This window comes from Colobus angolensis, unplaced genomic scaffold (assembly GCF_000951035.1).
Source record: "Colobus angolensis palliatus isolate OR3802 unplaced genomic scaffold, Cang.pa_1.0 Scaffold133, whole genome shotgun sequence".
Classification (NCBI taxonomy): domain Eukaryota; kingdom Metazoa; phylum Chordata; class Mammalia; order Primates; family Cercopithecidae; genus Colobus; species Colobus angolensis.
In genome coordinates, this window is record NW_012114411.1 from 3,255,110 (window position 1) to 3,282,380 (window position 27,271).

At 44.8% G+C, this 27,271-nt stretch overlaps 1 protein-coding gene across 10 annotated transcripts in view; it reads right to left on the reverse strand.

The window, feature by feature from the left end:
• FAM107B (family with sequence similarity 107, member B) overlaps positions 1-27,271 on the reverse strand; it is a 267,016-nt gene that overhangs the window by 12,502 nt on the left and 227,243 nt on the right. The window contains exon 1 of one of the 10 annotated variants that reach the window (XM_011934249.1): positions 25,508-25,675. The exons of 6 other annotated variants lie outside the window; for them this stretch is intronic. Coding sequence is in view for 1 of the 4 variants with exons in the window: in XM_011934242.1 (XP_011789632.1) it covers positions 1,528-1,588 (61 nt within the window). In the remaining 3 variants the exon portion in view is untranslated. Of the gene's footprint in view, positions 1-1,527; positions 1,646-7,445; positions 7,463-17,894; positions 18,121-25,507; positions 25,676-27,271 lie in introns of those variants that run through there. 3 more of the 10 variants (XM_011934246.1, XM_011934250.1, XM_011934242.1) reach the window with 3 other exon arrangements.

Here is a 27,271-nt window from a genome sequence, read left to right on the forward strand (position 1 = left end):
CAAAGACAGGATGGAATCAGTCACCCTCCACCAGATTCTAAGATGCCTAAACTTTCTCCTAGCCACTCAGCTGCATATTTACCTTATCTTATGCACAGCATCACTGAGGTCAATTACACAGGACTGAAACTGCTGTTTCACTGCCTGCTTCTCCCACCTCTGTGCCACATGTATTCCCCTGTTACAAAATACAAGGCCGGGAAAGGTAGCTCATGCCTGTAATCCCAGCACTTTGGGAGGTTGATGTGGGAGGATCCCTGAGGCCAGGAGCTCAAGACCAGCCTGGGCAATACAGCAAGATCCCATATGTTTAAAAAAAGTTTTAAATGCCCTGGGCATAGTGGTACATGCCCGTAGTCTCAGCTACTCAGGGGGCTGAGATGGGAGGATCACTTGAACCTAAGAGTTGAGAGGCTGCAGTGGGCTATGATTGTACCACTGCACTCCAGCCTGGGTGACAGAGCAAGAGCAAGACCTCCTATCTCTAAAACAAAACAAAAAAAGAGGCTGGGCACAGTGGCTCATGTCTGTAATCCCAGCACTTTGGGAGGCTAAGGTGGGTGGATCACTTGAGGCCAGGGGTTTGAGACCAGCCTGGCCAATATGGTGAAACCCTGTCTCTACTAAAAATACAAAAATTAGCCAGGCATGGTGGTGCACACGGGTAGTCCCAGCTACTTGGGAGGCTGAAGCAGGAGAAGAATCGCTTGAACCTGGGAGGCAGAGGTTGCAGTGAGCCGAGATCACGCCATTGCACTCCAGCCTGGGCAACACAGCAAGACCGTCTCAAACCAAACAAAACAGAAAAGGAAAGGGAATGAAATGTATATATATAGCCCCTCACATAACTTACTTTGGGACTCATTCCCCGTCTACACTGAGTCTGTGTTCCCAGGCTTATGTAAGTCCTCAAACCTGGCTCTGAATAAATCTAACTGCAATTTCTCTAAGTTTTAGTGCTTGTTGTTTCACTTGCTGGTCAACAGGCACTGGACCTAGGTCCTTTATTGCTAATCCTCCAGCCTCAGCAAATCAATCTACACTACAAACATATCAATGCGCCTGTGGAAGAGGCTTCCAGTGTTTAGCATGGTGCTCGCTGGCCTGTGACACTGGTCACTGGCTCCTTCCTTAAGCACCCTATGGGCTTCATCCTGCTCGTATCCTTCCAGGCCCTTCCTCAAATGTCACCTTCTCAGAGAGGCCTGACCTCCTAGCCGCCCTGCTGAAAAATATGACCCAGCCCCCAGCACCTTCCATGTTCTGTCCACCAAACCACAGCAACATCTTTACAAAGTGAATGTGAAAATAAAGAGAATGAAAATCCAAAGGCTAAGTCAACTGAAAAATCATGTAGCTGCAACGTTTGTTTAAATATCTTAAATATCACCGCATGATTAAGGCTCAAAATTATCAAACAATAAGGCATATATAATACATTACACCAAACATTCCTCAGACACTATCTGCATTGGTCTTTTAACAACAAGAACGCCTGCAACCTGAACTGAATTGAGCATTACAAACCTCGCAGAGGGTGACTCAGGGAACCCATCACAGCCAGCCTGATTTCAACACACTGTCCCATGGAAAAACGTGCTCCTCGGCGAAATCCTAAATGCACTACATACACCTCTGTGCAGCCACAAGTGTCTGAAAATATCAACCGCAGTTTCATTCTAGTTAATCATAGACAAGAAGGCTACACACTTCCAGAAAAGGCTCTCTCTGCCCTTCACCATGGATAATCCATGATGCCAAACCCAAACAGACAACTGCCTCTGACCTTGACCTCGTTATTACAGTTGGGGAGTAGCTGGAGCGAATGTGACAGAAGAGCTGGCCAGCGATCAGCAGCGGGAAGAGCGCATGCAAAGGCCACAGGGTAGGAGGGTGCCGGAGGCGGGGATGAGAAACAGCAAAGCAGCCAGGGTGGCTGCATGGGAGGGAGGGATGGTGAGGATATAGAGTGTGGGAACTTGAACGCCAGTGCTGGCATTCTGGTCTTCACCCTGAGGGCCATGGGGAGCCATTCCCAGGTTCTGAGCAGAGTAATGACAGTATCTGACTCATGAGTTAAAAGATTACTCCAGCTCCTAGGTTTAGAACGGGCTGCAGGCAGGCAGGGAGTCAGCGCGGCAGCTGCAAGGGTCATCCAGGCACAGGTAGGCGGAGAGCCTGATTCAAGATGTATTTTAAAAGTAAAGTCTCTGGGACTTCCTGAAGGACTGGACATGAGGCGTGAAAAGCACAGAGGAATCAAGGATGACTCAGAGGTTTCTGGCCTGAGCAACCAGAAGGCTCAAGTTGCCATGACAGGAGGCTGAAAGAGCAAGTGGATCTGGGACGTGTCGAGTCTGAGATGTCTGATCGACATGGAAGAGGTGACAGCGAGAGGGCAAGTACAGCCATCGCTCAAGCCCGGGTGACTTGCTCTCCTTTACCTGACTGACTGGCCCTCCGTGGCCTCAGGCTTTGCCTGCCCTCCGCTTTCCATCCCCTCTTCCTGTCCCGCGCTCCCACTGCTCCCTCAACTAGAGACAGCACAAGATGCCCACTCCCAGCCTTTCCTGGAGGTCAGCGCTCGGGTGCAAACATGCCGTGGGCCTTGTTGCCAGGAAGGAGGTTGAGCTTCCAGTGTGTGGAAAGAAATGACTTCAGTTCTGAATCTAAGAAACGGGCCCAACTTGGGACTTTTTTCTGACTTCTCCTTAGACTTAGTTGCTTGGAAGTCTTTCTTCTCCGTAGCACCAGCGGGGTGAGGGGCACCCGAGCCTGTCTCCTATTGGAGAGACACAGGCACTGGGAGCTGGTGCAGGAGGGGAGGGCTGTGGTTGACTTTTCAGACACTTGTGGCTGCACAGAGGTGTGTGTAGTGCATTTAGGATTTCAGCCCAGGAACACGTTTTTCCATGGGACAGTGTGCTGAAGTATACGTATATGCTGTCAACACAGGGGCAAACATCTTCCTTCTTTTTCATCGGTTTGTCCTTCTTCACTGGAGCTGGGAAAGGGAGTGCACAGGAGCGTCTCAGGCTGAGTTAAGCATGGAGACCTTAAGCCCGTCCTCAGAACAGGTGACAGGGTCCCTGCAGCTTCTCATGCACAGGTCACAGTGGGGTCTGGGAAATGGTCATTTAGTAACAAGCGGGTGAACAGGCCAGGAGCAACCCCCTCCTTGAGTCTCTGCACTCAGGGCAGTGGTGCTGGGAGAACCATGTGGGATCTGGGTTCCAGCTGCTTCTCAGTAACACCCCGTCCTGGATCTTTGACTAGCAGACGGCAATAATCATCACAGTGACCTTCTTGAAAGCTCTCTTCCTTCTGCCAGCCATCTTGCTCACTGCTACCAACACTGGAAAATACAACTCTGGTATAAGGGAACTCTTGCATCTCACAAATCCTATCTTCCAATGAAGCTGAAACCAATACTCTTGCTCCCCACATCCTCGCACCCCGCCTTCCTCCATCAGCGTGCTCACAGCAGCACTGCTCCCTCCGAAAGCATGTTGAGCCTTTTCCTACTGCAGCCCCGGACCTCCACAGAGCCAAATTCACACATCCGGCAGATCCAAATAAACGCCACATCTGCCCGGACACCTTCCCAAATTCCATGGGATGTTCTTTGTTCTCTCTTCCTAGTATTCGTCAACCACCACCTTTGTATTACAGCAATGTGGATATAAATCTTATCCTCTCTTCGCTGCAAAGAACATGTCTGGTTTATGTTCCTATTCCTTTGACCCCTTGGACTTGTTCAGTAAGTATTACCTAAATGAAGTAACAAAGGCCTGGGCTAATGACAGAGGGTGCCCCTGAGCCATTTGGATTCCACTGCCTAAAGGTACAGTGCAGAAAGTGGGGCTGAGCGGCCAGGGACATTTCCTCACTGGCCATCAAGGAATCCAGGAGCCTGAGAGTAAAGACGCGGTAGAAATGTCTAGAGGTAAAAGTACTTTGCAGGCAAATATTATTGACATGAAACATCATTTCTAGAAATAAACACAAAGATAATCTTGTCACAGTCACTTCACTGGTCAAGTAACTTACTCAAAGTCATTTTTTTTTTTTAATGTATCAAGTCAATTAAGGAACACCAGAACTAGCTCAGTGAAGGAGAAATAAAACTGGTTTGAGACCCTGGACAAAGTTTAACTTCCCTGACCCCCAGTTCTATGTGTAAAATGAATGTTATAAAAATTGAGTAAAATGTGTACGCAAGGGCTCTCTCTAATCCCTGGCACAAACATGAGAACTCAATAGAAGCTATTATAAGCCCAACTATGTGACGAGCAACATTTCATACTTTATTTAGAGGCCTGGAAATCTCTATAGGAAACTCTACTTCTCTGGGCTTCGATTTCTTCAAAAATGTTACTTCAGTTGAATGACCCGCAGACTTTCTCACTGATAACGTTCAATGGTTCTTGAACCCATTCATGCCACTAACATAAGAAGCTTCTGCAAAGTCTAAAAAGGTCTGTCCACCACACTGCCAAGGTGCTGCATGAAGTTCTGAATGGCTCCAGCCGTTCAGAGTAGGGCAGGAAACAGGCAGGCCTGAGGACAAGGGCCTCTCGTGCTGTTCTGAACGGAGGGGACTCACCTACAGATTTTCAAGCTATTGAATAATAAAAGAGAATTGTACTTCAGACAGATACACTATGCCCTGAAAAATGCTGCCTGATGAGAATTCTACCTTTAATTTCCACTAAGCAGCACAAGGAAGTCATTATTTGACTCTACTATCCCAGAGAATTGGGAAATCCCATGCTTACAGATGGATTTTGAGTCCTTGCTTTTCATGTTTTTCCCTTTCCAAAGTTCACTCTGGGCCCAGCTCTCTGGCTATCCCGGGTACTTCTGTTGACTGCTTGCCAGAGGTGAATTACCATTCCCTCGGAAAACTTTCACAACTGGGCCGATAAAACAAACGCAGACCGCGGCTGGCTTGCCCCAGCAGACTGCTCTGGCTCCATATCTGCATATTTCTACATCAAACAGATAAAACAAATTCAAAACCTAATCCTATAAGATTTAAAAATCAGAACTTAGAGATTATGCTAACTTTCATGTTTACCTAAATATTTAAGACCTAATTCTATCTAGAAGCACTAACACTTGAATCCTTTCTAGAACAATCTCTTGGCACATGGTAATGTGTACAGTTTACAGGTGTCTACCACCAACCAAAATGAAACAAACTTTTGAACTGCTATAACTTCTGGAAAGTTGAAAGTAATTCCAAGGTATTTTTGGAGAATCTGTTTTCTAAGCTGTCTCTAAGATTCTGGCAACCCCTGGCAATACCCTGAGAAACCCAAGTTACGTAAGGTGGAGGCGGCAAACTCCAGGCCAGGTCAGCCTGAAAAGGGAAAGACACGGCTCGGATCCAAAGCCTCCCTCTCAGCACCCACAGTTCCCAGACAGGCAGGAGTCTGAGTTCCAGTAACAATTTTTACCAAAGTGCAGTTGGTTTCATCACAAACTCCTGATTTGCCTGGCCCTAAGGCAAACCTAAAAATTTCCATCTTAGACCAGGAGAAAATGGCACCACCTGGTACTGAAAGGCAACAGACAAGTGCCCAGGGGATTTCTGTGGCCACCAACCTGGTGCACCCAGGCTTAGAAACGACATCCCACCAGTCTTAAGCGTAAGCGCAGAAATGTTATTGTTTCATCTCTGCCAAGGCCCACGACAGCTGTAGGACAGTCCCCTGTGGCTTCCCAGGATGGTCATTTAAAACAATGACGAACTCAACAAGTTTGCTGCCAATATGCTGTTGTACAAATGCCAGAAAGTGAGGCTCTTGGGAAAGTATCACATTCATTTTCTCATCAGTTTTTTCATCCCCCGAAAATGCATTTTTACAAATAAGGCACATATTTTATATTTAGAAAATGGCAGAGGAGGAGGGAGTGAGTAGAGTACTACGGAAGGCAAGAAGTATCCGACAGACATCTGCCTACAGCAACCAGAACCTGGCCCAAGTGAGGTGGGAACGACCAGCAGGTGGCGACGGCTCCTCAACTAATGAGGTGCCCAGAGCCGGAATGGCAGGTCCGCTTTCCTTAGGACAGCCAGAGTGGGGCAGCCATGCCCGCTCTGCCCTCCTGCACTGTAGTCAAAGCACACCCCAAAAGCGGTTGGCCATTCTGAGAGATGCGGTGAAAGGACTCCATCATGGAGTTGGTGTCCATGTCACCTGGGGGTATATGTAAGCTTCCCCCGTCACTTGGTCCTTATATGGCCCACGAGGTCAGGGTCATGACTCCCCAATCTCCAAATGAGACTGACAGCTTCAAAAGCATGGGTTAGAGTGGGGCTCCCTGCATCTGCATTCCAGCTTCCTCACTTGCTCTAAGTGTGATCTTGGGTAAGGGCCTTCGCCAGTTCAACAACAGCAACAATGAAAAAGGACTGATAGATCTCACAGGGTTGCTATGAAGAGTAAATAAGAAATGCACCCACCGGTCCGCGGTGGCTCACACCTGTAATCCCAGCAATTTGGGAGGCTGAGGCGGGCGGATCATGAGGTCCAGAGATGGAGACCATCCTGGCCAACATGGTGAAACCCTCTACTAAAAATACAAAAATTAGCTGGGTGTGGTGACGCGTTCCTGTAATACCAGCTACTTGGGAGGCTAAGGCAGGAGAATCACTTGAACCCAGGTGGCGGAGGTTGTAGTGGACTGAGATTGAATCACTGCACTCCAGCCTGGAGACAGAGCGAGACTTTGCCTCAAAAAAAAAAAGAGAAAGAAAAAGAAATGCACCAAACACGATGTCTACAACACAGTAAGACTTCAACAGATGTCACCTGCTATTAGTGCTGTCACTGGCAACGAATAAGAATAAGTTAGTAACAATAACGCTGTCACTTGCTGCCCAAGGCTACCCAGATTTGACCTTGAGTCTGTGTAATTCCAAAAGCAAGCTCTTAGGCACTCCATGGGCTGGGATGACGATGGAGGAACCAGGTTTGAGTTTAACAGAATGATTTCCTGTCTCTCAACAGGACGTTGGAAGCTTTCTTTTTTTTTTTCTTTTTCTTTTTTTTTTTTTTTAATATCACAGCTTTACGATCCCAAACAGAAAACCTCTTGCAATGGATGACATTAAAGTTAGATGGGAGGCAGGAAAGACAAATTTCATTAAAACATGTTAATATAAATGTTTTTTATAAGAATGTTTATGGCAGTGCCATTCATAATAGTCCCAAACTGGAGGCAACTCAAATGTTCACTAACAGTAGGATGGGTAAGTAAACAGCAGTGTGCTGATAGAGTGGAATACTATGCAGCAATGAGAATGAACCAACAAATCTGCAAGCAAAGCACAGCTGAATCTCACAAATACAATGTCGAGCAAACAAAGCCAGATGCAGAAGAGTATATACTGCATGCGTCCATGTACATAATGTTCAAAACCAGGCAAAACCAACCTTTGATGTTAGGTGTCAGGATAATCGTTATTTTGGGAGTGAACAGACGGCAGTACAAATGGGGCTTCCAGGGTCTGGAAAAGATTGTTTCTGGATTATACAAATTCTGGTGACACAGGTTGTGTTCCCTCTGAAAATTCACCCTCAATCAGTACACTTTTTTGGTACATGCCTCCCTCTGCATGTGTAAGAGTACATGTTCAACAGCTCAAATTTACATGTTCAAATTACTATTCAGAAGTCACTTGGTAGCTGCTGCATTATGACAATTCTGTCATTTCATCCATCTTAAACCGTGCACAACCCATGGGAAGTTATACAGCATAATGGAAAAAAGCATCAGGCTTGAAGACCACCCATCTTGAATGAGAATCCCTTGTTAGGTCACTCATCAATTATGTGATTTTATAAAATTATTTAACTTGAGTCTTGATTTCCTCAACTGGAAATCAGAGCTAGTACACTTGCATGTGCAGAGTTGATCTCAGCATTCTCAAAAACTCATGGAAAACATCTACCATCCACAGTACTTGCCCACATGACAGAAGCTCAACAAAGTGGGCAAACAGTCCCAACAAACTAATTCATTACTCCAACTCTCCGTTAATGTTCCATCAACACGAAAGTGAATGACCATATACCGCAAGTACACTAGTTTAGACAAAGAATAATGATGAACCCAGTCTTGGCCTCTGTTCATTTTTCCAATGTGGACAGGGAAGGATGACAGAGAGGGGACAGGGAGGGACAAAGTGTTGTGGAAGAAAGAAAATGACTGGAGCAGGATCTCACAGAGGCTTGTGCCAAAGTTAGGTAACCCAAGACCCAGCTGCTATCTGTCAGAAGAAAATGAGGCTGATGGTCAACCAATGACAGTTTAGGTTGTTTTCCATGGAAACTAGCAAATTACTCCTGCAACTGAATTTCTTCGGCCTTACACCTCCCCGAAGTCTCAATCTTGGCTAAAAAGAGGCATTTTCTATATTGTCCAAATATATCATGATCAAAGCCAAAGTTAAAAAAAACAAAGCAGCTCTTGCATAATCTAGTTTTGCCAGGAAATTGGATATTCAAACAAACTCAGAAAAGACTGAAGACAAAATATATAGAGAAAATGAAAACAAAAACAAAAATACTCTAGGGTGTGAGAACAAGAAGTCTCTTGATAGAAGAATACTAATAGAAAATAAATAAAGAGTCATTCAATTCCTAGCTCAGGGGAGGAGGTAAAAATGGTTTAAGGGGTGAATAAAATCCTTCAAGGGCCCACAGCCAACTATAACAGCCCCTTGTCTCGGCAAGAGGCTGATCCTTGGTGACTTTTTTCACTCAGTTGAAAGTCCTAGGACTGCAGATGAGACACAAGGCCCACACCCCCACTTCCTCCACTCCTGTGCAGATTCCAGAATTCCCTGGTAGACTGCAGAACTACCTCATCCTGTGAGTAGTACGTGGGGGGAGGGAGGAATGTCCCCTAGGCTCAGCCAACAGCAGCCCATCTATGGGAGAAACGAGAAGGGCGACCAGACGTCTGCCATCTTCACCGTGTGGAGGTGACACACAGTCGGAGCCTGCTCTGCTCTGCAGCTCTGGGCGCCCCAGCCTAGTCAGTCCCATCTGAAGCCCCAAAGCACAGAATGTTTATCAACCAAACAGGTGCATTTGGGCTTATTCCCAGGACAATGGCTGGGCCTGAGAACTATTCTAGAGAAATTTCCCCCTGAGAAGGGCCTTGGCTAATGTTCCCCCAGGACAACTGCTACCCAGGCGCTGGCAGTGTCACTTGGCCTGTCAGGTGTTATTTCCCGTAAGAAGTGCCTGTGCCTCTGGCCCTCAAGGTCTGCCCCCAAGGGCTGTGATCAGTGGTCAATAACAGAAAACAAGTGTCATTCTTCAAATATTCACAGCAACAGCATGTTACTATCCGCATGACAGTCCACACCTGGGGGGCTTTCCTCAGGTCATCCAGGGCTCCCTCCCTTGGTGACACTCTCCTGGGCCTCTCCTGGGTCTGGGGCCGGTGTCCATCTCCTTGCTGACGCAAAGGCAGCCCCTGGACCACCCTCCCCCGTCCTCTCCCACCTTTCTGCCCACACTTCCTCTTCCCTCCCTTTAACGCCACCAGCAGCCCAGGCAGATGGCCACAGCCCTGTCCTCTTCTCTCGGTCATGCCTCTGGAGACCCCACACACCTTTACCCCTTCTGCTACATGAGCTGTTTCTGAAGTGTGTGTGAAGATCGTTCCTGTCTTCCCGAGCTCCGGCTTTGAAATACCAGCTTTGTACTGGAGTGTTCACCTCAGAATCAACAGACATCGAGTTGAGCTCCACCTTACTCACCATTTACTGAAGGCCTCCCGGGTGCCAGACACTGCCCAGGTGCTGGAAAGGACACTCAAAGGACAGAGCCGACCCCACCCCACAGGGCCTACACTGCAGCGGAAGTCATCCCAGGCAGATTTGAGTTGGAGCTATTGTTTCTCAAAAGCAACAGAGAGGACAGCACACACACCATTCTTCTGCTCAGCACATACACCATTCTTCTGCTGAGAAACAATCCCTCGCAGTCTTCCCTTAACTTCCTTATTTCTCCAAAAGGTTCTATCTCACAGGTTTCAACCCTAAGTACAGAATCGATCATCAGTTCCCTTCCACAAATGCATCTGAAAATCATCCCCTATCACCAGCTGCTCATCCTTCATCCTGGGAATGATGCACTTGGCTCCTTCATGGCCTCCATCCCCCCGGCTGCCTTTCCCCCTAATCCAGCTGCATCCTCAGTCAAATCCAATGAGCTAACTCATTTCATCAGATCAGGGCCACTGAGTCGAGCATCAGTGGTCACCTCAGGAGAGGATGCTAAACTGCTTGGCCTTCTGTGGCCCCCTTCTCGATAGCGGAGTCCTCAACTACCTTTTCAAATGTATGGTTCTTAACTCTCTGGCACCCACTCCAGTCAGCCAGTACACACCAAGCCCGTGCACATTCCCATCTCCAGCCCTGCTCCTGATTTCCTCCCGGGCAGAAATCCTCCCCCACTGGCCAGTCAAACTCCAAGCACCTTGCAAAGACCAGCTCACAGCCTGCCTCCCCCAGTCTTCCCGGGGCCTCTCCTTCGGAGACATCTCCTCCTGTTTGAACTGCTGTGGAAGAACTGCACTGGACGCCCCTTGCCCCAGGCACTTCCCCACCCGGTGAGCTAACTTCCCACGTGTTTCCACATTGTCTCCCCTTGAAGGACACAGAAGTGAATCTCTGCAGAAGGGAAAAGACCTCTGAGCGACTTCCATCCTCTCCCCTCTGCTCTGGCACGATGGCTTGTACATAAGCCACACAAAGTAGCAGTGGCCTCACAGTGACTAGCAGACACACAAGAGTTAGGAGAAAGCTGGAGCCGCCAACTTGTTTTGCCTCTGGCTAACCTCCAGAGGCCCGCAAACGTCTGGTCTTACCCCCTCTATTGCCTTCCCCAGCCCTGTGCTATATGTCATACTGTGTGCACCTTATTAAAATTTACTGAATGGGCCGGGCAGGGTGGCTTATGCCTGTAATCCCAGCACTTTGAGAGGCTGAAGCGGGCGGATCACATAAGGTCAGGAGTTTGAGAACAGCCTGGCCAACATGGTGAAACCCCATCTCTACTTTAAAAAATATATATATATGTACAAAAATGAGCCAGGCATGGTGGCACATACCTGTAGTCCCAGCTACTTAGGAGGCTGAGGCACAAGAATCGCTTGAACCCAGGAGGCAGAGGTGGCAGTGAGCCGAGATCACGCCACTGCACTCCAGCCTGGGCAATGCAGCGAGACTTCATCTCAAAAAAACAAAAAAAAAGTATTGAGTGAACAGGATAACATGGGCGGCTGAGAGTATCCACATGTAGGAACTTACCCCACCAAGTCTTCCCTGGCTCCCCCTCAGTGTTTTCCCTTTACTTTCCTGCAGGACTCCGTTAATACCTCTCCTAGGATACTAAACTCTGCTTCTATTAAAACTAAATTTGAAGTTATCTTCTTTCTCACGTTAAGCCCATAAAGGGAAGGCCTGACTCGCACTCATTTCTTAACCTCACAAACATTTCAGTCACACAGTGGGCAGCCGAAATTGACCAGATAGCGCTCACTTTACATTTAGAAGGGCAGGCATCAGATTTCCAAAGGGACCCAAAAACAGAGTAGGGAAGGTCAACCGATGCTTTGAACAAATTCTGTGTCTTCATTTGATCTTAAAAGAGCTCAGAACTAGTAAGACATACAATTTTCTTAACACACACCAGTACAGAGAACCAAATACCCATTTCTCTAACCAACAGACGTGCTTCTTCGTGAATAAGACGGCTCAAAAAAAATCCTCACTAAAAGTCCGTAACACTAATTGCTGTGTATGAATAGTGTCTTTTGCCAAAGAAAGAGGACTTAAGACTTTTGTCTGGTGGGAAATAGATATATTAGTACATTGGCTTGCATAAATATTCCCATGAAATAATTAGTAGTTCATTAACATGCAGCACATCAATCTGCAAAAACTTCTAAGCAATCGAAATCCTGCCAATTAATGGTTTCTTTACTAAGTGATTGCCTTAAACTCATTGGCCTTAAAATTGATAAATTACACTTATCAAATAACATTTGATAGATGACTATTAAGTGATTTGGAGTTTCTCTCTCCTATGTAAAGTAGCTTGATGAAATCTGAAATTCAAGGACTCCTGATTTTACCACTGAAGCATGTTCTGTGGTCTAACAGTGTCACCCAGTGGTAAAAGGCACAGTTTGGTGTTCAGGGGAGCTGTTGCTTTTTAAAAGAAATAACCGTCATACGTGTTTCTTTACTAAAAGGAAAATTTAAAAACACTTTTTGAATTGCAAGAAGAAAACCAGTATGTAAATTCTAAAAAACATGACGGGCACAGAAGAGAGCAGCTCGTCATCCAAGGCCACTCTGGAGCCTTTGGAGACCACTCAGGAAGGAGCATGCAGTCCTGAGCTCAGGAGAGGCGTGGTGGTGTAGCACCCGTGACTCAGAGCGGTGCAGGAGGAGCTGAAATTAGTCCATTCCCCAGGCCAAACGAGATACCACAGGCCACCCTCGCTCTCAGCTGCACTGTGTCCTTCCTGCTTTGCCCATCTGCCATGCAGCCACAATTGTTTAAAGTTCAGCTCTTTCAGAAAAAAAAAAAGCAACCAATTCTGTTCCAAGGTTCACTATCTGATCCTAAAAACTTAAAACAAACAAACAAAAAAAACCCAAACAAAGAACTCTCATATGGTGAAGCTTAACTGAAATAATAAATTATTTAGCTTCCTTATCTGCAAAAAGAGAAGGCTGTGCCAGATGACCCTTGAGATCCCTTATTAGTGAAATGTTCTGACAATATAGAAGAGTTTGGCTTATCTGCTGGTCTCCACCAGACAGGATTATAACCAAGAGGCCTACAGGTCTTGTCCCACCCTGAGGGTCTGACTGACTTGTGGAGGGCCACACCTTGGCCTCCATTCGCTCACCCCTGTTCCCAAGAACCAATGACTTCTCTACATGAAGTCTACTTTGAGTAAGTTTTTAGGTACGCATGTTGAATTACCCACGCTGCACCCACCCTCACTCCAAGTCCCCCGAGGAGAGACTCAACTGCTTGGCCCAGGATTACAGAAGCCCACACGGGAAGACAGAGTGGAGCAGATGTTATTTAACCACAAGTCTGTATCCTGGGGCTCCCACAGTCAAGAAACACATTTTTTAAAAATCAAGACCCTTGAACTAGCAGCAGTAGTCACCCATACCATATATGATAAACAAAGGTGAGCCAATGTTTATTCTTCTTTGCATAAAATCACCTATACCAACACCTATACGTTATAGCATCATTCAATTAATTCAAGTCTGAATCCCAGAAACTCTCCTGAAATCAAGCCACAGTTCAGCCCTATTCTTCCTCCCTAGCTTTTCCTGATATACCTTTGCTTACTCTATAAATCCATGGATATTCTTCTTGCCTACTCCCACCAAAGCCCAAATACACATGAAAAAAGTTAATGATGAAGTTTTTCTTATTCCCTTACATTTAGAAAATCAGCATCTACTCTCATAGACCACTTGTAAGAAGCTAAATTTCTGCTACTCTCTTTCTAAAGAATTTGTTGGCAATGTGTAGCAAAAGGCCTTACCATGAAACACCCTTGAACGTGGTTACTTCCACTTTTAGGAATTTACCGTAAAGAGATCAACAGAGATATAGACAAGTGTACACAGAATAGTATTTATTCCAGCATGGTCTATGATAGTGGAAAAAATGGAAGCCATTTAATTATCTAATAATGGAACACAATGCAGCTTAAAATCATTCCTTATTAAAATAAATAATGAAAGGGAAAATATTCACAAGGCACTAAATAGGAGAAAAACATCAGGTTCCCAACAGTATGCCCTTTACTTTGGAAAATAAATGCCTACGTGTGTGTCCGTGTGGACAAATGCACAGCACAGTGATCCTCAAAGTGTCATCCCAGGGTCCGAGGCATCGGCACCACCATGGAATTAGTTAAATGCAAATACCTGAGATGCAGTGAATCAGGGTCTCTGGGGGGTGGGCCCGGCAACCTGTGTTTTCATCATGTTTGCTAAGTGTCATATAACCTTTGTGGTAGACATTAAATTTATTCCATTGTACAGACAGGGAAACTAAGGCCCAGCAAGGACAGGTGACTTGCATAAATCTACAAAGCTAATCAAGTGGCAGCATCACGCAGCCAGCTCCAGAGTCCACGCTCTGAGCTGCTTTGCTACAGCGCCTCTCTATATTAACTCTCCTATTTGGATGTGTGCTCTGTGCTCTTTCTGCTAAATTAATGGCAGGATGCATCCCACTGTTGTCTGATCATCTTCATAGCAGTTTAGCGCTTCTGTTACAAAGCTATTGATCTGGGGGTTGGGGGCCTCTTGGGCACTATCACTAACATCCCCATTAACATACTTCTTGATGAAATACCTGGTTGACAACTTTGAAGGCTAAAAAAAGATATTTAGATCTAAGTGTACGTTAAATACCAGCACACACAAGCAAAAACTTGAATGCCATCAGCGACAGCATGCAGCATGATACTGACTAAACACATGAGGCACTTGTTGCCTGCTGGAATGGAGCAGCCATGCAGCAATTCCATGCACAGCTTCTGAACCACCTGGCCACCATCTTTGAAATTACACAAGTTTTCATTGACTTCTTTTCCTTTTTTGCTGTTTGCATGATTTCAAAATTTGCATGTAACAGAATCCTTATTTACATTATGTTATTTTACAGTCACAACATTAAAACAGGTAAAATAAAGTTACCACACTTAATTCCTAAACTGCAAGTTCCTGAAGAAAGAGGCCTCCCTGGGAACTTTTCTCCTATGTTATTTTCTGAGGACAAAACACGTCGGTCATTCATCTCAGGAAACTACAAACAGGATGGACTGAGAAGATGGTTGATTTCGGCCTAATCATTCATGAGAGGAAGGAAACTACACAGACCACGAAAAGCTTCCTGCTGGGCTAGCTTTCAAAGCCCTCAAACACTCCTGTCTTCAAAAGCTGAAAAATAATTCCGTGATATTTATGACCTGGCCCAACTGGCCAAACAAACTAATACTTTCTTTTTTGTTTTTTTTTTTTTTTTTTTTTTTTTTTTTTTTTTGAGACGGAGTCTTGCTCTGTCACCCAGGCTGGAGTGCAGTGGCACGATCTCGGCTCACTGCAAGCTCTGCCTCCCAGGTTTACGCCATTCTCCCGCCTCAGCCGCCCAAGTAGCTGGGACTACAGGTGCCCGCCACCACGGCTGGCTAATTTTTTTTGTATTTTTAATGGAGACGGGGTTTCACCGTGTTAGCCAGGATGGTCTTGATCTCCTGACCTCATGATCCGCCCATCTCGGCCTCCCAAAGTGCTGGGATTACAGGCATGAGCCACTGCACCCGGCCACAAACTAGTACTTTCAAAAGAAGAGACTATCTGCAAACAGACTTAATGACAGAAACTGTAGAAGGAACACAGAGACCATGTGTTCAACTTCCTCATTATGACAGATGAGGAAACTGAGGCCCAGAGATGAAATGACTAAGTTAAGAGAGTGACTAAGTTAAGAGAGTGACCAGCCCCAGCAGAAGCTAAATGAAGCCAACTTCTGTATAACTACACGTTGTGTTCCTGGTGGTTTTTGGCTGATGAAATTAGACACTGTCTGAAGTAACTAGTAACGTACTGCAGAGTAGAAAGTACCTTAAATAAAAGGTCCACACAGTGGCAAAGCTCAGACTAGGACCAAGATCAGAGGCCGGTCCACTCTTCACTACCCAACACTGCCTCTCACTTCTGACTGCTTTGCAAATTTTCTAAATGGATTGCTCACATTTTCTACTGAATTGTGGGTGTTTTGGCACTGTGAGTAACACTACCATTAACGTTACCTCTGGATCAGTAGCTGGATGGCATCTCTGAAGACTATAAAACATGTTTCAACTATAAGTACACTTTAGTAACAGCTCGACAGTTTTATCTGCTTCTATAGCCGATCCAAGTTTTAAGACAGTACAAAGTCATCATGATGATTTTTAAAGCTTCTCAAGCTAGGAGAAAACTACTGCCTTTTTTAAAATTTGCAGTATTACCACTGAGCAGCCACAATGTTTAAAAACCAGTGACTGCTCAGACACAGTTATTTAGACATCCTCTAAGTCTCTACTTCCCACTGCATCTTGCTCCTATTAAAAGCTACTATTCCTCAAGCATCAGTTGGTGAACAAATTAAATTCAACCCTACCAACCACCAAAGTAAAGACCAATCTAATTGACAACTCGACCCCAATATTCCCATCAGAACATAAGGAGGGCTCAAAAAATGACACAGATGGGCTCACACTACCAAAAAAAACCAGATGCCCCCTCTTCTCACCAACATGTATGATTGCAAATCCTTTACTGCACGGCCACTCTAACTCTACTTAAATCTCCTATGTCCTAGAAAAAAATTGTTGGGATACCCAATCACTGAATTGTTCCTACCTCCTGGCCACATCCAACCCAGATCTGGCCCTAATTTCCCTAATGCCACCTTCAAACCACCCAGTCCAACCACAACCCCAAGTCTGCCTTTCCAAAATAATCCCAGGGTTCTTCTGGGTACACGGGCCCCAGCAGAAGCTAAATGAAGCCAACTTCTGTATAACTACACGTTGTGTTCCTGGTGGTTTTTGGCTGATGAAATTAGACACTGTCTGAAGTAACTAGTAATGTACAGCAGAGTAGAAAGTACCTTAAATAAAAGGTCCACAAACCTAAATCCTGACTTCACTCTCTGGGTTTGTTTCCTTACTGGTAAAATGACAGCCAGTCATCCTATCATTTTATAAGTTTTTCATCTCAAATCTCCAGTATTATCTGGCCAAATTGTAGGTCACATAGGTTTGTTTCTATGGAAGAGTATGTTCTAACTTCCAACCACTCACTCACTACAGGTTGAGCATCCCTTATCCGAAACACCAGAAGTGTTTCAGATTTCAAAGCTTTTCCGATTTTAGAACATTTGCAAATGTTTGGAATATTTCTGAGTATCTACACTCTGAAATGCTCCAGTGAGCATTTCCTTTGAGCATGTCGGTGCTCAAAAACTTTTGAATTTTGGAGGATTTCAGATTTCAGATTTGGGATGTTCAGCCTGTATTTCACTTTTGAAATACTGAATTAGTTAAGTGTCTGTCTGCAAAACTTCATTTTTCACTCTTAAAAAGAAAAAAGAGACCTTAATGCCAGAAACAACGGTAACAATGATGTGTTTTTTCTGTAGGCTTAAAATGTTCCATAATTAAAAGAATTTAAGTTGGCTCTTATTTGATTTCTGCTTCTGCAATGAAAACTGAGCGTGAGGACTGAGACACATCTCTGTCTGGGTCTTTGGAGGATTATCTGTCCCTAACCAAACCCTAGAGAACAGCTATTTCCATGGCCCAGGTCCTTTCAATTCAAGTCTGTTTTCCTACTTCCCTCTCTTGAGGCCACCTCCTGGGCTTTCTGTGAACAACCAATAGGCAGGTTTCTTAGGGAGAAAAGCAAGAAAGGAGTAAAGCAACAGCTGTCAGCAAGACCAGGACCCAGAGTGCTCTCTGGTTGACTGAACCTGGTTGGCTTAACCGGTCGCTATGTCTCCTACCGGGAAGCACAAGATGGGCCTGAAGATCAAGCGGGGAGCAAGACGTGGTCCAGGAGCTCCCAGCCTGGAGAAGATAGCAGACGCGACAGACCCACCCAAGGGTCAACAACTCTGAACACGGACACCCTGGGGGTCCAGGGGGAGGCACAGGGAGGCCTCAGGGACCAGACGCTCTTCCCAGAGCACCTCCTGCCAGTTCCAGGGGAGGCACGTGTGCCCTCGTAGACAGTTCCGTAAGGATGCGTGGGACGCAGGTAACAACACCTAGCTGCAAGTAGCTGCAAGCGCAGGGCTCCTCTGCAGCTCACACGAGAATGCTGGAGTTGGCCCAGGGCTGCTTCAGCACTTGCAGGTGGCAAGAGGGACCTGGGCTCTTCTAGCCCTGCCTCAGCTGCCCCAGGCACACATGGGAATAAGGGAAGGCAGGGACAGACCCTGAGGAGGGCTCTCTCCAGCTGGAAGGTAAGGCACTCCCAGAAGCCTCTGGGGGCCTTCCTCCATCGCCTCATTGGCCAGAACAGTGTCACATGACCACTCCAGCCGCAAAGGGTGCCAGGAAAACGCAAATTGGCATTGAGCAGGGAAGAGGGGATGGCAATGGCTGTCAGGTGGACAATCAACCCTGCTCTACACGTACACATGCACACGCGCGCGTGCGCACACACACAGAGTTACCGACTGAATGCTGAGTCCCCCCCTAAATTCCTATGTTGAAGCCCTAACCCCCAAAGTGACAGTATTTGGATGTGAGACCTTTGGAAGGTAATTAGGTTTAGATGAGATCATGAGGCTGCAGTCCACATGACAGGATCAGTGTCCTTATAAAAAGAGGAAAAGAGACCAGAGCTCCTTCTTTCTCAGTCTCTCTCCCTGTACTCTCCAGCCCCAATGCCACGTGAGGGCACAATGAGAAGATGGCTGTCTGTAAGCCAGGAAGCCAATCTGCTGGCAGCTTGATCTGGGACTTCTAGCCTCCACAAGTGTGAGGAAATAAACATCTATTGTTTAAGCCACCCAGTCTATGGCATCTGTTATGGCAACCTAAAGAGACTAAGACACATACGAAATTCAACCGCCTTCAGCGGCAGGCCATCCTCCTGACAAGGGGCTCGCCGGGCCGCTTAGTTAACTACTCCGGATCCCAGCTCCAAGCTGAAAGGGAAACAAGAGCAATGGGAGTTTCTTAGAACTGCTAAGTAATCGCAGCATCTATAATGAAAGCTGCAATAAGCAACAAAGATGAGAGAAGTTTAGACCTTTTAGCCTCAGCTTTTCCATTTATGTAAAGCCTCCCTTTTAAACTAAGTGAGATTTGGCAAAAGTTTAATGTAAATACATTTGTAGTGAGTGTGGGCACTGGAAAAAGGGAGTAAACTACACTGCCCCTGAACTTTCCTGATTCAACTCTGCACATTACTTCAACTCCCTCTGGAGGCTTGTGGTTCTAAGACGCCAGGCCTTGTCATTTTCCCACAGGCTGCCTTGCAGGGTCACGAGTAAACAAAAGCAAGGCAACCCCAGCTTGCTTTTGTTGAAACTCACCACCAACAGTGATCTCAGTCACTCCATCACAGCACACCCAAATCCAGAAACTCGAAGTGACCTCCCCACAGGACTGAGCTGAAGCCTTTTACTGTCTGTACGGACAGTAACAGACACAGGAAAACTTAAAAGTAGAATGGGAAAACGACTGCATCCTGCAAGTGAGCATCCTACTTGGCAAACAAAGAACACAGAAAGATGAAAGCCTAAAAGCAAAGAGCTCACTGGTAAATACCCAGACATCGGGTACCACTGCATAACAACTTTTTTCTTATGGGAATGGAAAGGAGGCTGTTTTAGAAAATATTCAACATTTCAAAAATTCATGTAATTCTAGAGTTAAATGAGGCCTTGGAGAAATATCACTTCATTTTAGTGATGAGGAACACAGACATCAGTCATAATCCAGATCCTATAGAACTGAAGTGATCCAATTCACCCTGACTCCAACAGGATGCTTCTAAGGATCATTTAAGACTACTGCAGTAATCTCATGTCTGCTTTGTAGTTTCCATCCGCAAGTCAATTCTCTCTCTGTCTCTCTCAAAACAAAGCCTTAATAGTCACTCCTTCTCCTACTACACAAGTCTGTGAGAATAACCACTACCTACCACTGAGTCTACAGCCCTAGTCCTTGGCTGTTGGTATGAGGACTTTTGCCCCAAGAACCAATACATCCTCCATCAAGTTACTCACTCTGGCAATTCATTGCATTGCAATCAATCAAGTCTGTTACTACCTAATAACTCTATGGTCAAGGAATGTTTGCCCAAAGTCTCAACGCATCATCAAGGGATTTAAATCCTATAACAGCAGTAATGACTCAGGGAAAGAACAGAATAGAGTGGTATGGTAACCCTCAAGTAAATGCTCTACCTGATACAAAGTCCACATGAAATGGAAAACTCTGCTCCTTTCCCTGAAGTTACCCAAGTTGTCATGCTTTTTCTTTTCTTGTAACAGGATTTATTACCCAAGAACCCAGCATCCCATCAGCTTTGACTTCACTCACAGCTCTTATCACAAAGGCCAGAACTCTTTTAACAGTACCTTTTTTAAGTTCACATAAATAGGAGCTACTGGTTACTTTAACTAAATGAAAAGGACAAGGACAAAGGACACGTCAACACACTCATAACGAAAACTTGTCTTTTACTGACAGCTGGTTATAAAGGAAATCATTCATCACTTCTAGAGGAACAATTGTAAAATAATCATCTAACAAGAAACTACAGATCATCATAGCTAACTACTTCCTTTATGCCTTAAAAAAATTAATCTGAACAGCTTAATTACAGTAGAATAGTGTTACCTCCTTAAACAGATTGAGTGCTTAAAATGTAGCACAAAGGCCATCAAAAATGAGACAATTCTTTTAAAAGTTTTCAGAGGCAACTCAGAGTTGAAAGAACAAAATCTAAAAGTAATTCTCTACATTTTGGTTTATAGTGTTTTGTTTGTTTGTTTGTTTGTTTGTTTGTTGTTGTTGTTTTTTGAGATGGAGTTCGGCTCACTGCAACCTCCGCCTCCCAAGTTTAAGCGATTCTCCTGCCTCAGCCTCCTGAGTAGCTGGGACTACAGGAGCCCACTATGCCCAGCTAATTTTTGTATTTTTAGTAGAGATGCGGTTTCACCACGTTGGCCAGGCTGATCTTAAACTCCTGACCTCAGGTGATCTGCCCGCCTTGGCCCCCCAAAGTGCTGGGATTACAGGTGTGTGCCACCTCACCCGGCCGAAAATCTTACAAATGTCAAACTGGGTAAGATTTCAAGTATTTGTGGGTATACTTTATCCAAGATTTTAAAATTCAGTTTATAGTAGAAAGTACATAAACACAATGGTACATGGGACATGTTAATTAGGAAGGACACTATTTTCCTCTTTTTTTTTTTTTTAAGGACACTGTTTTCCTAATTTCATCTATGAATCTTTAGAATTGAAGACATAAACCTTATATTCCACTTACAAAATGTATTAACTCTGGGAAAAAAAATCTCTGTATTACCATTACTATAAATTGTTATACCTGATAACAACATATTATCATCAATGTTAAGGAATCTCTTTTTCTCCTTCTATAGTTTAATTCACTGAAAGGCCAGTCTCAACAGTCCCTATTTGTACCTTTCTGGCTTTATCAAATTCTCCCCAATTCTCCCCCAAAAAGCGTTCAGAGCCTTCTTTGTGGCCTGTGACACTAGTTTTTCATATTTCAACCCTACAGTGGTTGGACGGTGCTTCCTGTCTACTTTTGCTACACATTTAGCCTCTCTGAGACCTACCTTCTGTGACATACACTGTAGTTCTATTGTAAAGGATCGCAAACTATTTCATTTATTGTAGAGAAAACAAAAATGACAGCCTTAGAGAAACAAAACATCTTTGATTTGAAAAGGACAGTCTGTGTGGTCACATCTACTCTGTGTAATTGCCTGTGATAACTGGCTTGGCTACGTGTGACTCTCCCACCTAGAAATGATGCTTGGGAAGATCTTAGTGGAACCACAGAAGGAAGGAGGATGATGCAAAACATTGCCACCATGATGACCAAAGTCCTAAACCCTAAAAAGGGTCACGGTGAATCCACTCAATGGTGATGGAAATACAGCTAAGAAAGACTCAGTTATAAGCACTTTCCTTCTCTGCGCAGACTTGCTCTAAAGAACTCTGATCAACTTTCTAAAATATCTCACATCACAGGCTTTCAAATTTTTCTGTCTGTAACCCAATTTATTTATATACGGTGACCCAATAACCACACACACCCAACAGTGGAAAAAAAAATGAAGTCAAGGTTTCCAGGAGAAATACACAGCCTTTACAACATGCTATATACTCTGATAAGTTCATTATTTTGGCCAGGCGTGGTAGCTCATGCCTGTAATTCCAGCACTTTGGGAGGCCAAGGCGGGTGGATCACTTGAGGCCAGGACTCGAGACCAGCCTGGGCAACACAGCGAAACCCCATTTCTACTAAAAACACAAAAATTAGCCAGGCGCACACTCGTAATCCCAGCTACTCAGGAGGCTGAGGCCCGAGAAAAGCTTGAACCCGGGAGATGGAGGGGTTGCAGTGAGCCAAAATCTCACCACTGTACTCTAGCCTGGGTGACAGAGTAAGACTCTATTTAAAAAAAAAAAAAAAAGTCACTATTTCACTTTGTTGTAATGCTTGTGGTGACCCACTAAACTAATTTTATGACCCACTAACGGACTGCCTAACAGCTTGGAAAATCCTGCCCTAATTCACTTACTTAAACTTGTCACAATAATTTGGCAGCTCTCTTAGGACTAGTGAAAGCACACGAAAACGTCCAACAGAAATGTACATTGGATGAGCTGCGCTATACCACCTGTCATGATCCCTTTCAAATGGGACACATTTAAACAGTTTTATCTGGGTTAATATTACTGATAGTAAGACATCATCTTCTCTTCCACCTAATCTTTAAACCACCCTTCTCCAATTGTTAAAAAATAATCTCAAATCTTTTTACCTGTGTGTGAATGAGGGAGGGAACAGAAATCAAAGATGACTTCAATAATCGTATCTGTTCACAGTTAGGTAAGTTTTTCCCCTACATCATGATGAAAGCTGAGGAATAAAGATGACCAAGACAGTAAATTGCCCCGCACTTAATAAAATACTTCGTAAAGCAGTTCCAACAGTTTCTCTATCCACAAATAAAATAAAATTAGCTTCAATTGCATTTTCCTTTTAAAAAAAAAATAGTGAAAGTCAGTAACAAGCTTCTTAATGACAAAGCAATCATTCTATCTATATAATTTTCTAAGAAGCTGAACAAAATTCCACACCCTTAGCTCAAATTAACAATGGGAAGAAGGAAGTTCTCTGGTCCCTGGTACCAGGAACCAGTCAAGGGCCATTTAACCCCACCACGCAGGAAACTGGGCAAAAACAGTAGGGGAGACACTAAGAACTGAGGTACTTTTCATCCCGACCAAAAGAGATGATACAACAGTAATAGCGTGACTTGTAGAAGGAGCCCAAGCTTTAGAGTCTGAGAAACTCAGTCCAGTTCTGCCACGTATCAGCTGGCCTTAGTTCAGCAGCAAAAACAATGAAAATAATTACTCAACTAATATTAGCTTTGAGCTGGGCAGTCCTAACTGCCATTATCTCAGTGAATTTTTACAACACTCTGAGGCAGGTTCTGAGGGCCAGAGAGGCTAAGAAACTTGCCCAAATTCATACAATTAATAACAATTAATAATGGGAGGGGCAGGCTTCAAACACGGGCTGACTCATTTTAAAGTCGTTGAGGGGGTTCAGGTAGCTTTCTGAGCCTGTTTTTCCTTGTCTTCACCCTGCCAGGCTTGCTGCATGGACTGACGCCTCTGGCCCATCCTAAAAGGCTCACTGCCACACGTATGTCATATATAATTAATGTACGGTAGATATGGACTCACCTCATCACAGGTATCTCAGGTAAGCTGGCCTCGCCTGTTCAGAGAGTTAGAAATGGGCTTTTACTTTATCTCCTTTTCCTCTACCCTCCCACTGCCTTACCCCACAAACACATCTCCCCCACGAATACTTTCCACCCACCTTATGGCAGTAGGACCTAGTTCACAGCACTGCAGGCATGAGAAACATGACACCCATCATGAGTATGTTTACCAAAGGAAGGGAGATGGGTGCTAGCATTGTTCAGACAGGGCAAAGGTGCAGGCAATTCAAAGCCAAGACAATGACAGAGAGCCACAAGGGCTGGGACTCAGACTGGGCAGGAGGAATGTGCTGGGACAGCCATTAGATTAAACTTATTGACCCAACAAGGTCTTTGCCACCCAACAGAAGGTAGGCAGAAGAGGGATGAAGACTGGTACGGCTGGTGTGAAATGGATTGGACCAGTTGTGACTTGGGGATCTGGCACAAATGAGAGGGGCAGGGTCTCAAACATGCCAGGAGTTCTGCTTAAGGCAATAAACAGTCTCACAATGGAGTGTGGCATTGCATAAACACTGGTTTTGGAAACAGGAAGTACCAGTACCAAGCAGCTAGTAAGTTTCAACAGAACTTTTCAAAACAGGGTTACACTGTCCCTTTCTTTCCTGTGTATGGTAGATGACAAATGCTATCCCCTCCAATCCTCTACCAAAAAAGTGGGTCAACAGAAGCAGTGATGGGCGGTCAATGAAGTTAACCGAAGTGTATCAACCAAAAGCTCATTTAACCAAGTAAATGAAAAATATGCCAATCACCTGATGACTGAATCAGGCATTGTTTAAAGCAAGTATGTAACAATTGTGAATATGCAAGCTCAGGTGGTCTAACAAGTTACCTGTAAATGTCAGACCAAAATTGTTAGTTGTCATAGCAACAGTACACAACACTGTCTGCTCAGATTAGTCATAAGCAGTTGAGCTCTTTGTTTTACATTATAAGTATACAACTAATTATTATAAAAACTATCTTCCAAGTATTAAGAAATCACTACTCTCTCAAACCAGAGGGATTTATAACCAAAGTCATAATCTTGACTTGGAGAAAAGCACCCATAAGCCTAAATGATATAAGCTGAATTTATAAATGTTTGGGAAACAGGACATTGTTATTATAAAGTTGTTTAATAATTTGAAGACATATGTTTTTTTTACCTCAAGGAAAAAACATTGATTATAAAACTGACTACCGGATTAAATAATATTATCTAACAAAAGCAGACTTACAAAGACATCCATTATTTTAATTAAGTAGTGATGACATTATGAACTTGGAATCATACTTCCACTGACGTCATTTAATGCCTAATTATAAAACAAAGTATTCTAAACATTTTACTTCTGTCTTTAATCTAGTTTTATTTTGCTCACTCTTATTTTTTTAAATAAGTTGTTCCCACCCCATTAGCAAGAAATAAATCTTGTTTTCTCTTAAAATGCTCACTTCAGAGATAAAAAGATTCGATTCAGTGACTTGGAAAAATTGCGCATTATTTGTTTCCTCACTGCATCTGCTGCTGAACCATTTTCTCTACAATTAAACATCATGGCTTTATCCAAGAACACAGGTCTATCTAAACGTCAGAAACGCCAGGCCCAATCCTTGCTCTGCCACCCAGGAGGCTCGGTGCCTTCAGAAAGCAAGTCGTCCCCTCAGCGTCAAAGTATCCTCACCTGAGCCCCGGCCTAGGCCATCAGAGGTCCTCACTAATCAGGACAGGCCAATGCTAAATTTGCAGACATCTTTCTCTCTCACACACACACACACACACACACACACTGGGCAGTGCAATCAGGCCACACGTGACAGGCCTTTCAAATCCACACACCCCACCCCCAAAAGGGGAAACAGAAATCTGATTTTACCTGGCTGCAAGTGCAATGCCGAATAACAAGGTGAGTCCTAGGACACCTCTGATCCATAGGAATCCACATTAAAGCTTGTGCACTGCTGCCTGGGGCCCTCAGGACTTGCAGGTGACTAGGCACAGAGAGAACACAGACCAAGCACATTCCCTTCTCAATACTCAATATACAAAAACACCACTATTTGACTAACAATGATTAGCTTAAAGTGACTTTCCAGAGCCCTCGTCCTTCCTGTCATCAGAATTGATTGGAAGTCCAGTAATTTGATATCGGAAATTTACAATTGATAAAGTCATCGATGGTGACTCCTCCCAAATGCATAGAAGATCTGGAAATGCTGAGCTCAGAGTTTCTGGACTGTTCAGGGCTTGACCAGGATTCTCTGGTTGAAAAAGGAAATACACCAGTCAGCACTCAGCATGCCAGATAGCAGCTCAGGCCAAAATATTCACATTTGACAACGAGAGCTCAGCTCTGGACAAAACGAAGCTGTGCACAACGTTTAGACTTGACTGATACCTACTGTGTGCCCCGTGCTACTGCCCCTCACTGGAGATCTCCCTGGCCCACCTGGGCCACAGGCCACACCTGGCTTCACAAGGCATCCTGCAATGGAACAGCAGGCAAAGATTTAGAAGGCCACCTCAGCAAGTGCCACTTCTCAAAGATACCTAGATAGTTTTGTGGCTAAAATAAATATAGCATCCAAGTTTTCGTTATTGAATAGAAAAGGTTCAAAGCAGGAAATGTGCACTAAGAATGGACTTTCTCCCCATGGGATTGTCAGGGCCTTTCAATAGCTTCTCCAATACCCTGGCAGCGGCCCTCGCCCCCCACCTGATCTGACCTGGGCCTGCTTCTCGTGCCTCATGCCAGTCTTTCCACCACCTTGCTCCCTGCACCTCAGCCACACAAGCCTGCCTTCATTCCTGGAACACACCCGAACTCTTCCTGGGCTGCATGTCTTGGTGCACACAATGTCCCCACCCAGAGCACGTGCCCCTCCCAAGCCAGCCCCCTTCCCACACTTCTCCCGACCCCTGGCTCTTCGTCACCTTCTCCGTGTGTATTTCAACATCATCTTCCCGGATCACCAATCCAACACGGGTCCCTCCGTGGTCAATCTCTGTCCTAAGTTTGTTTCCCAGCTCTCACCGGCTGTAATTGTTTCATTTATTGCCAGCCCCATGTGTGTTTTTGATCTTCTCCCCTCTAGATATTGAGCTACCTGGGGGCCAGGGCCATTTCTGGTTTGTACCTCACTGGATCTTCAGGGCTAGGAATACTAAATGTTCAATTATCATCTGTTAAAGTGATGAAATACCTCAATCAATTGTGCGTGGAGAAAAGACGCAGTCTATAAACATTTGTGTTTGTACTAAACTGGTCACGGTGTGAAAACAGCTGCTCACTGGTATTGGGCACAATTATTAATTTCTAGCCCCTATTTCTCCCTACTAAGTACCCAACCAGGTTGGGTCTGTGCTCTACTGTGATCTCTTGATTAAAATGGGATTCTCTGTTATCTAACCGTTTAAAACTGGTAACAGAAATTATATCAACAACGATGGTTTGGTTCCCAGGTAATCCACAAAAATACGACTGCTACTACTGGTTAACATTTGAAGTGCTTACTGCATCTCAGGCACTGTTTTAAACACTCACATTTCATCTCAACCTTCACAACAGTTCTACGAAGGATGTATTATTATCCTTATTGATGGAGGAGTAGCTGAGGTCCAGGGGGATTAGCAGCCTGCC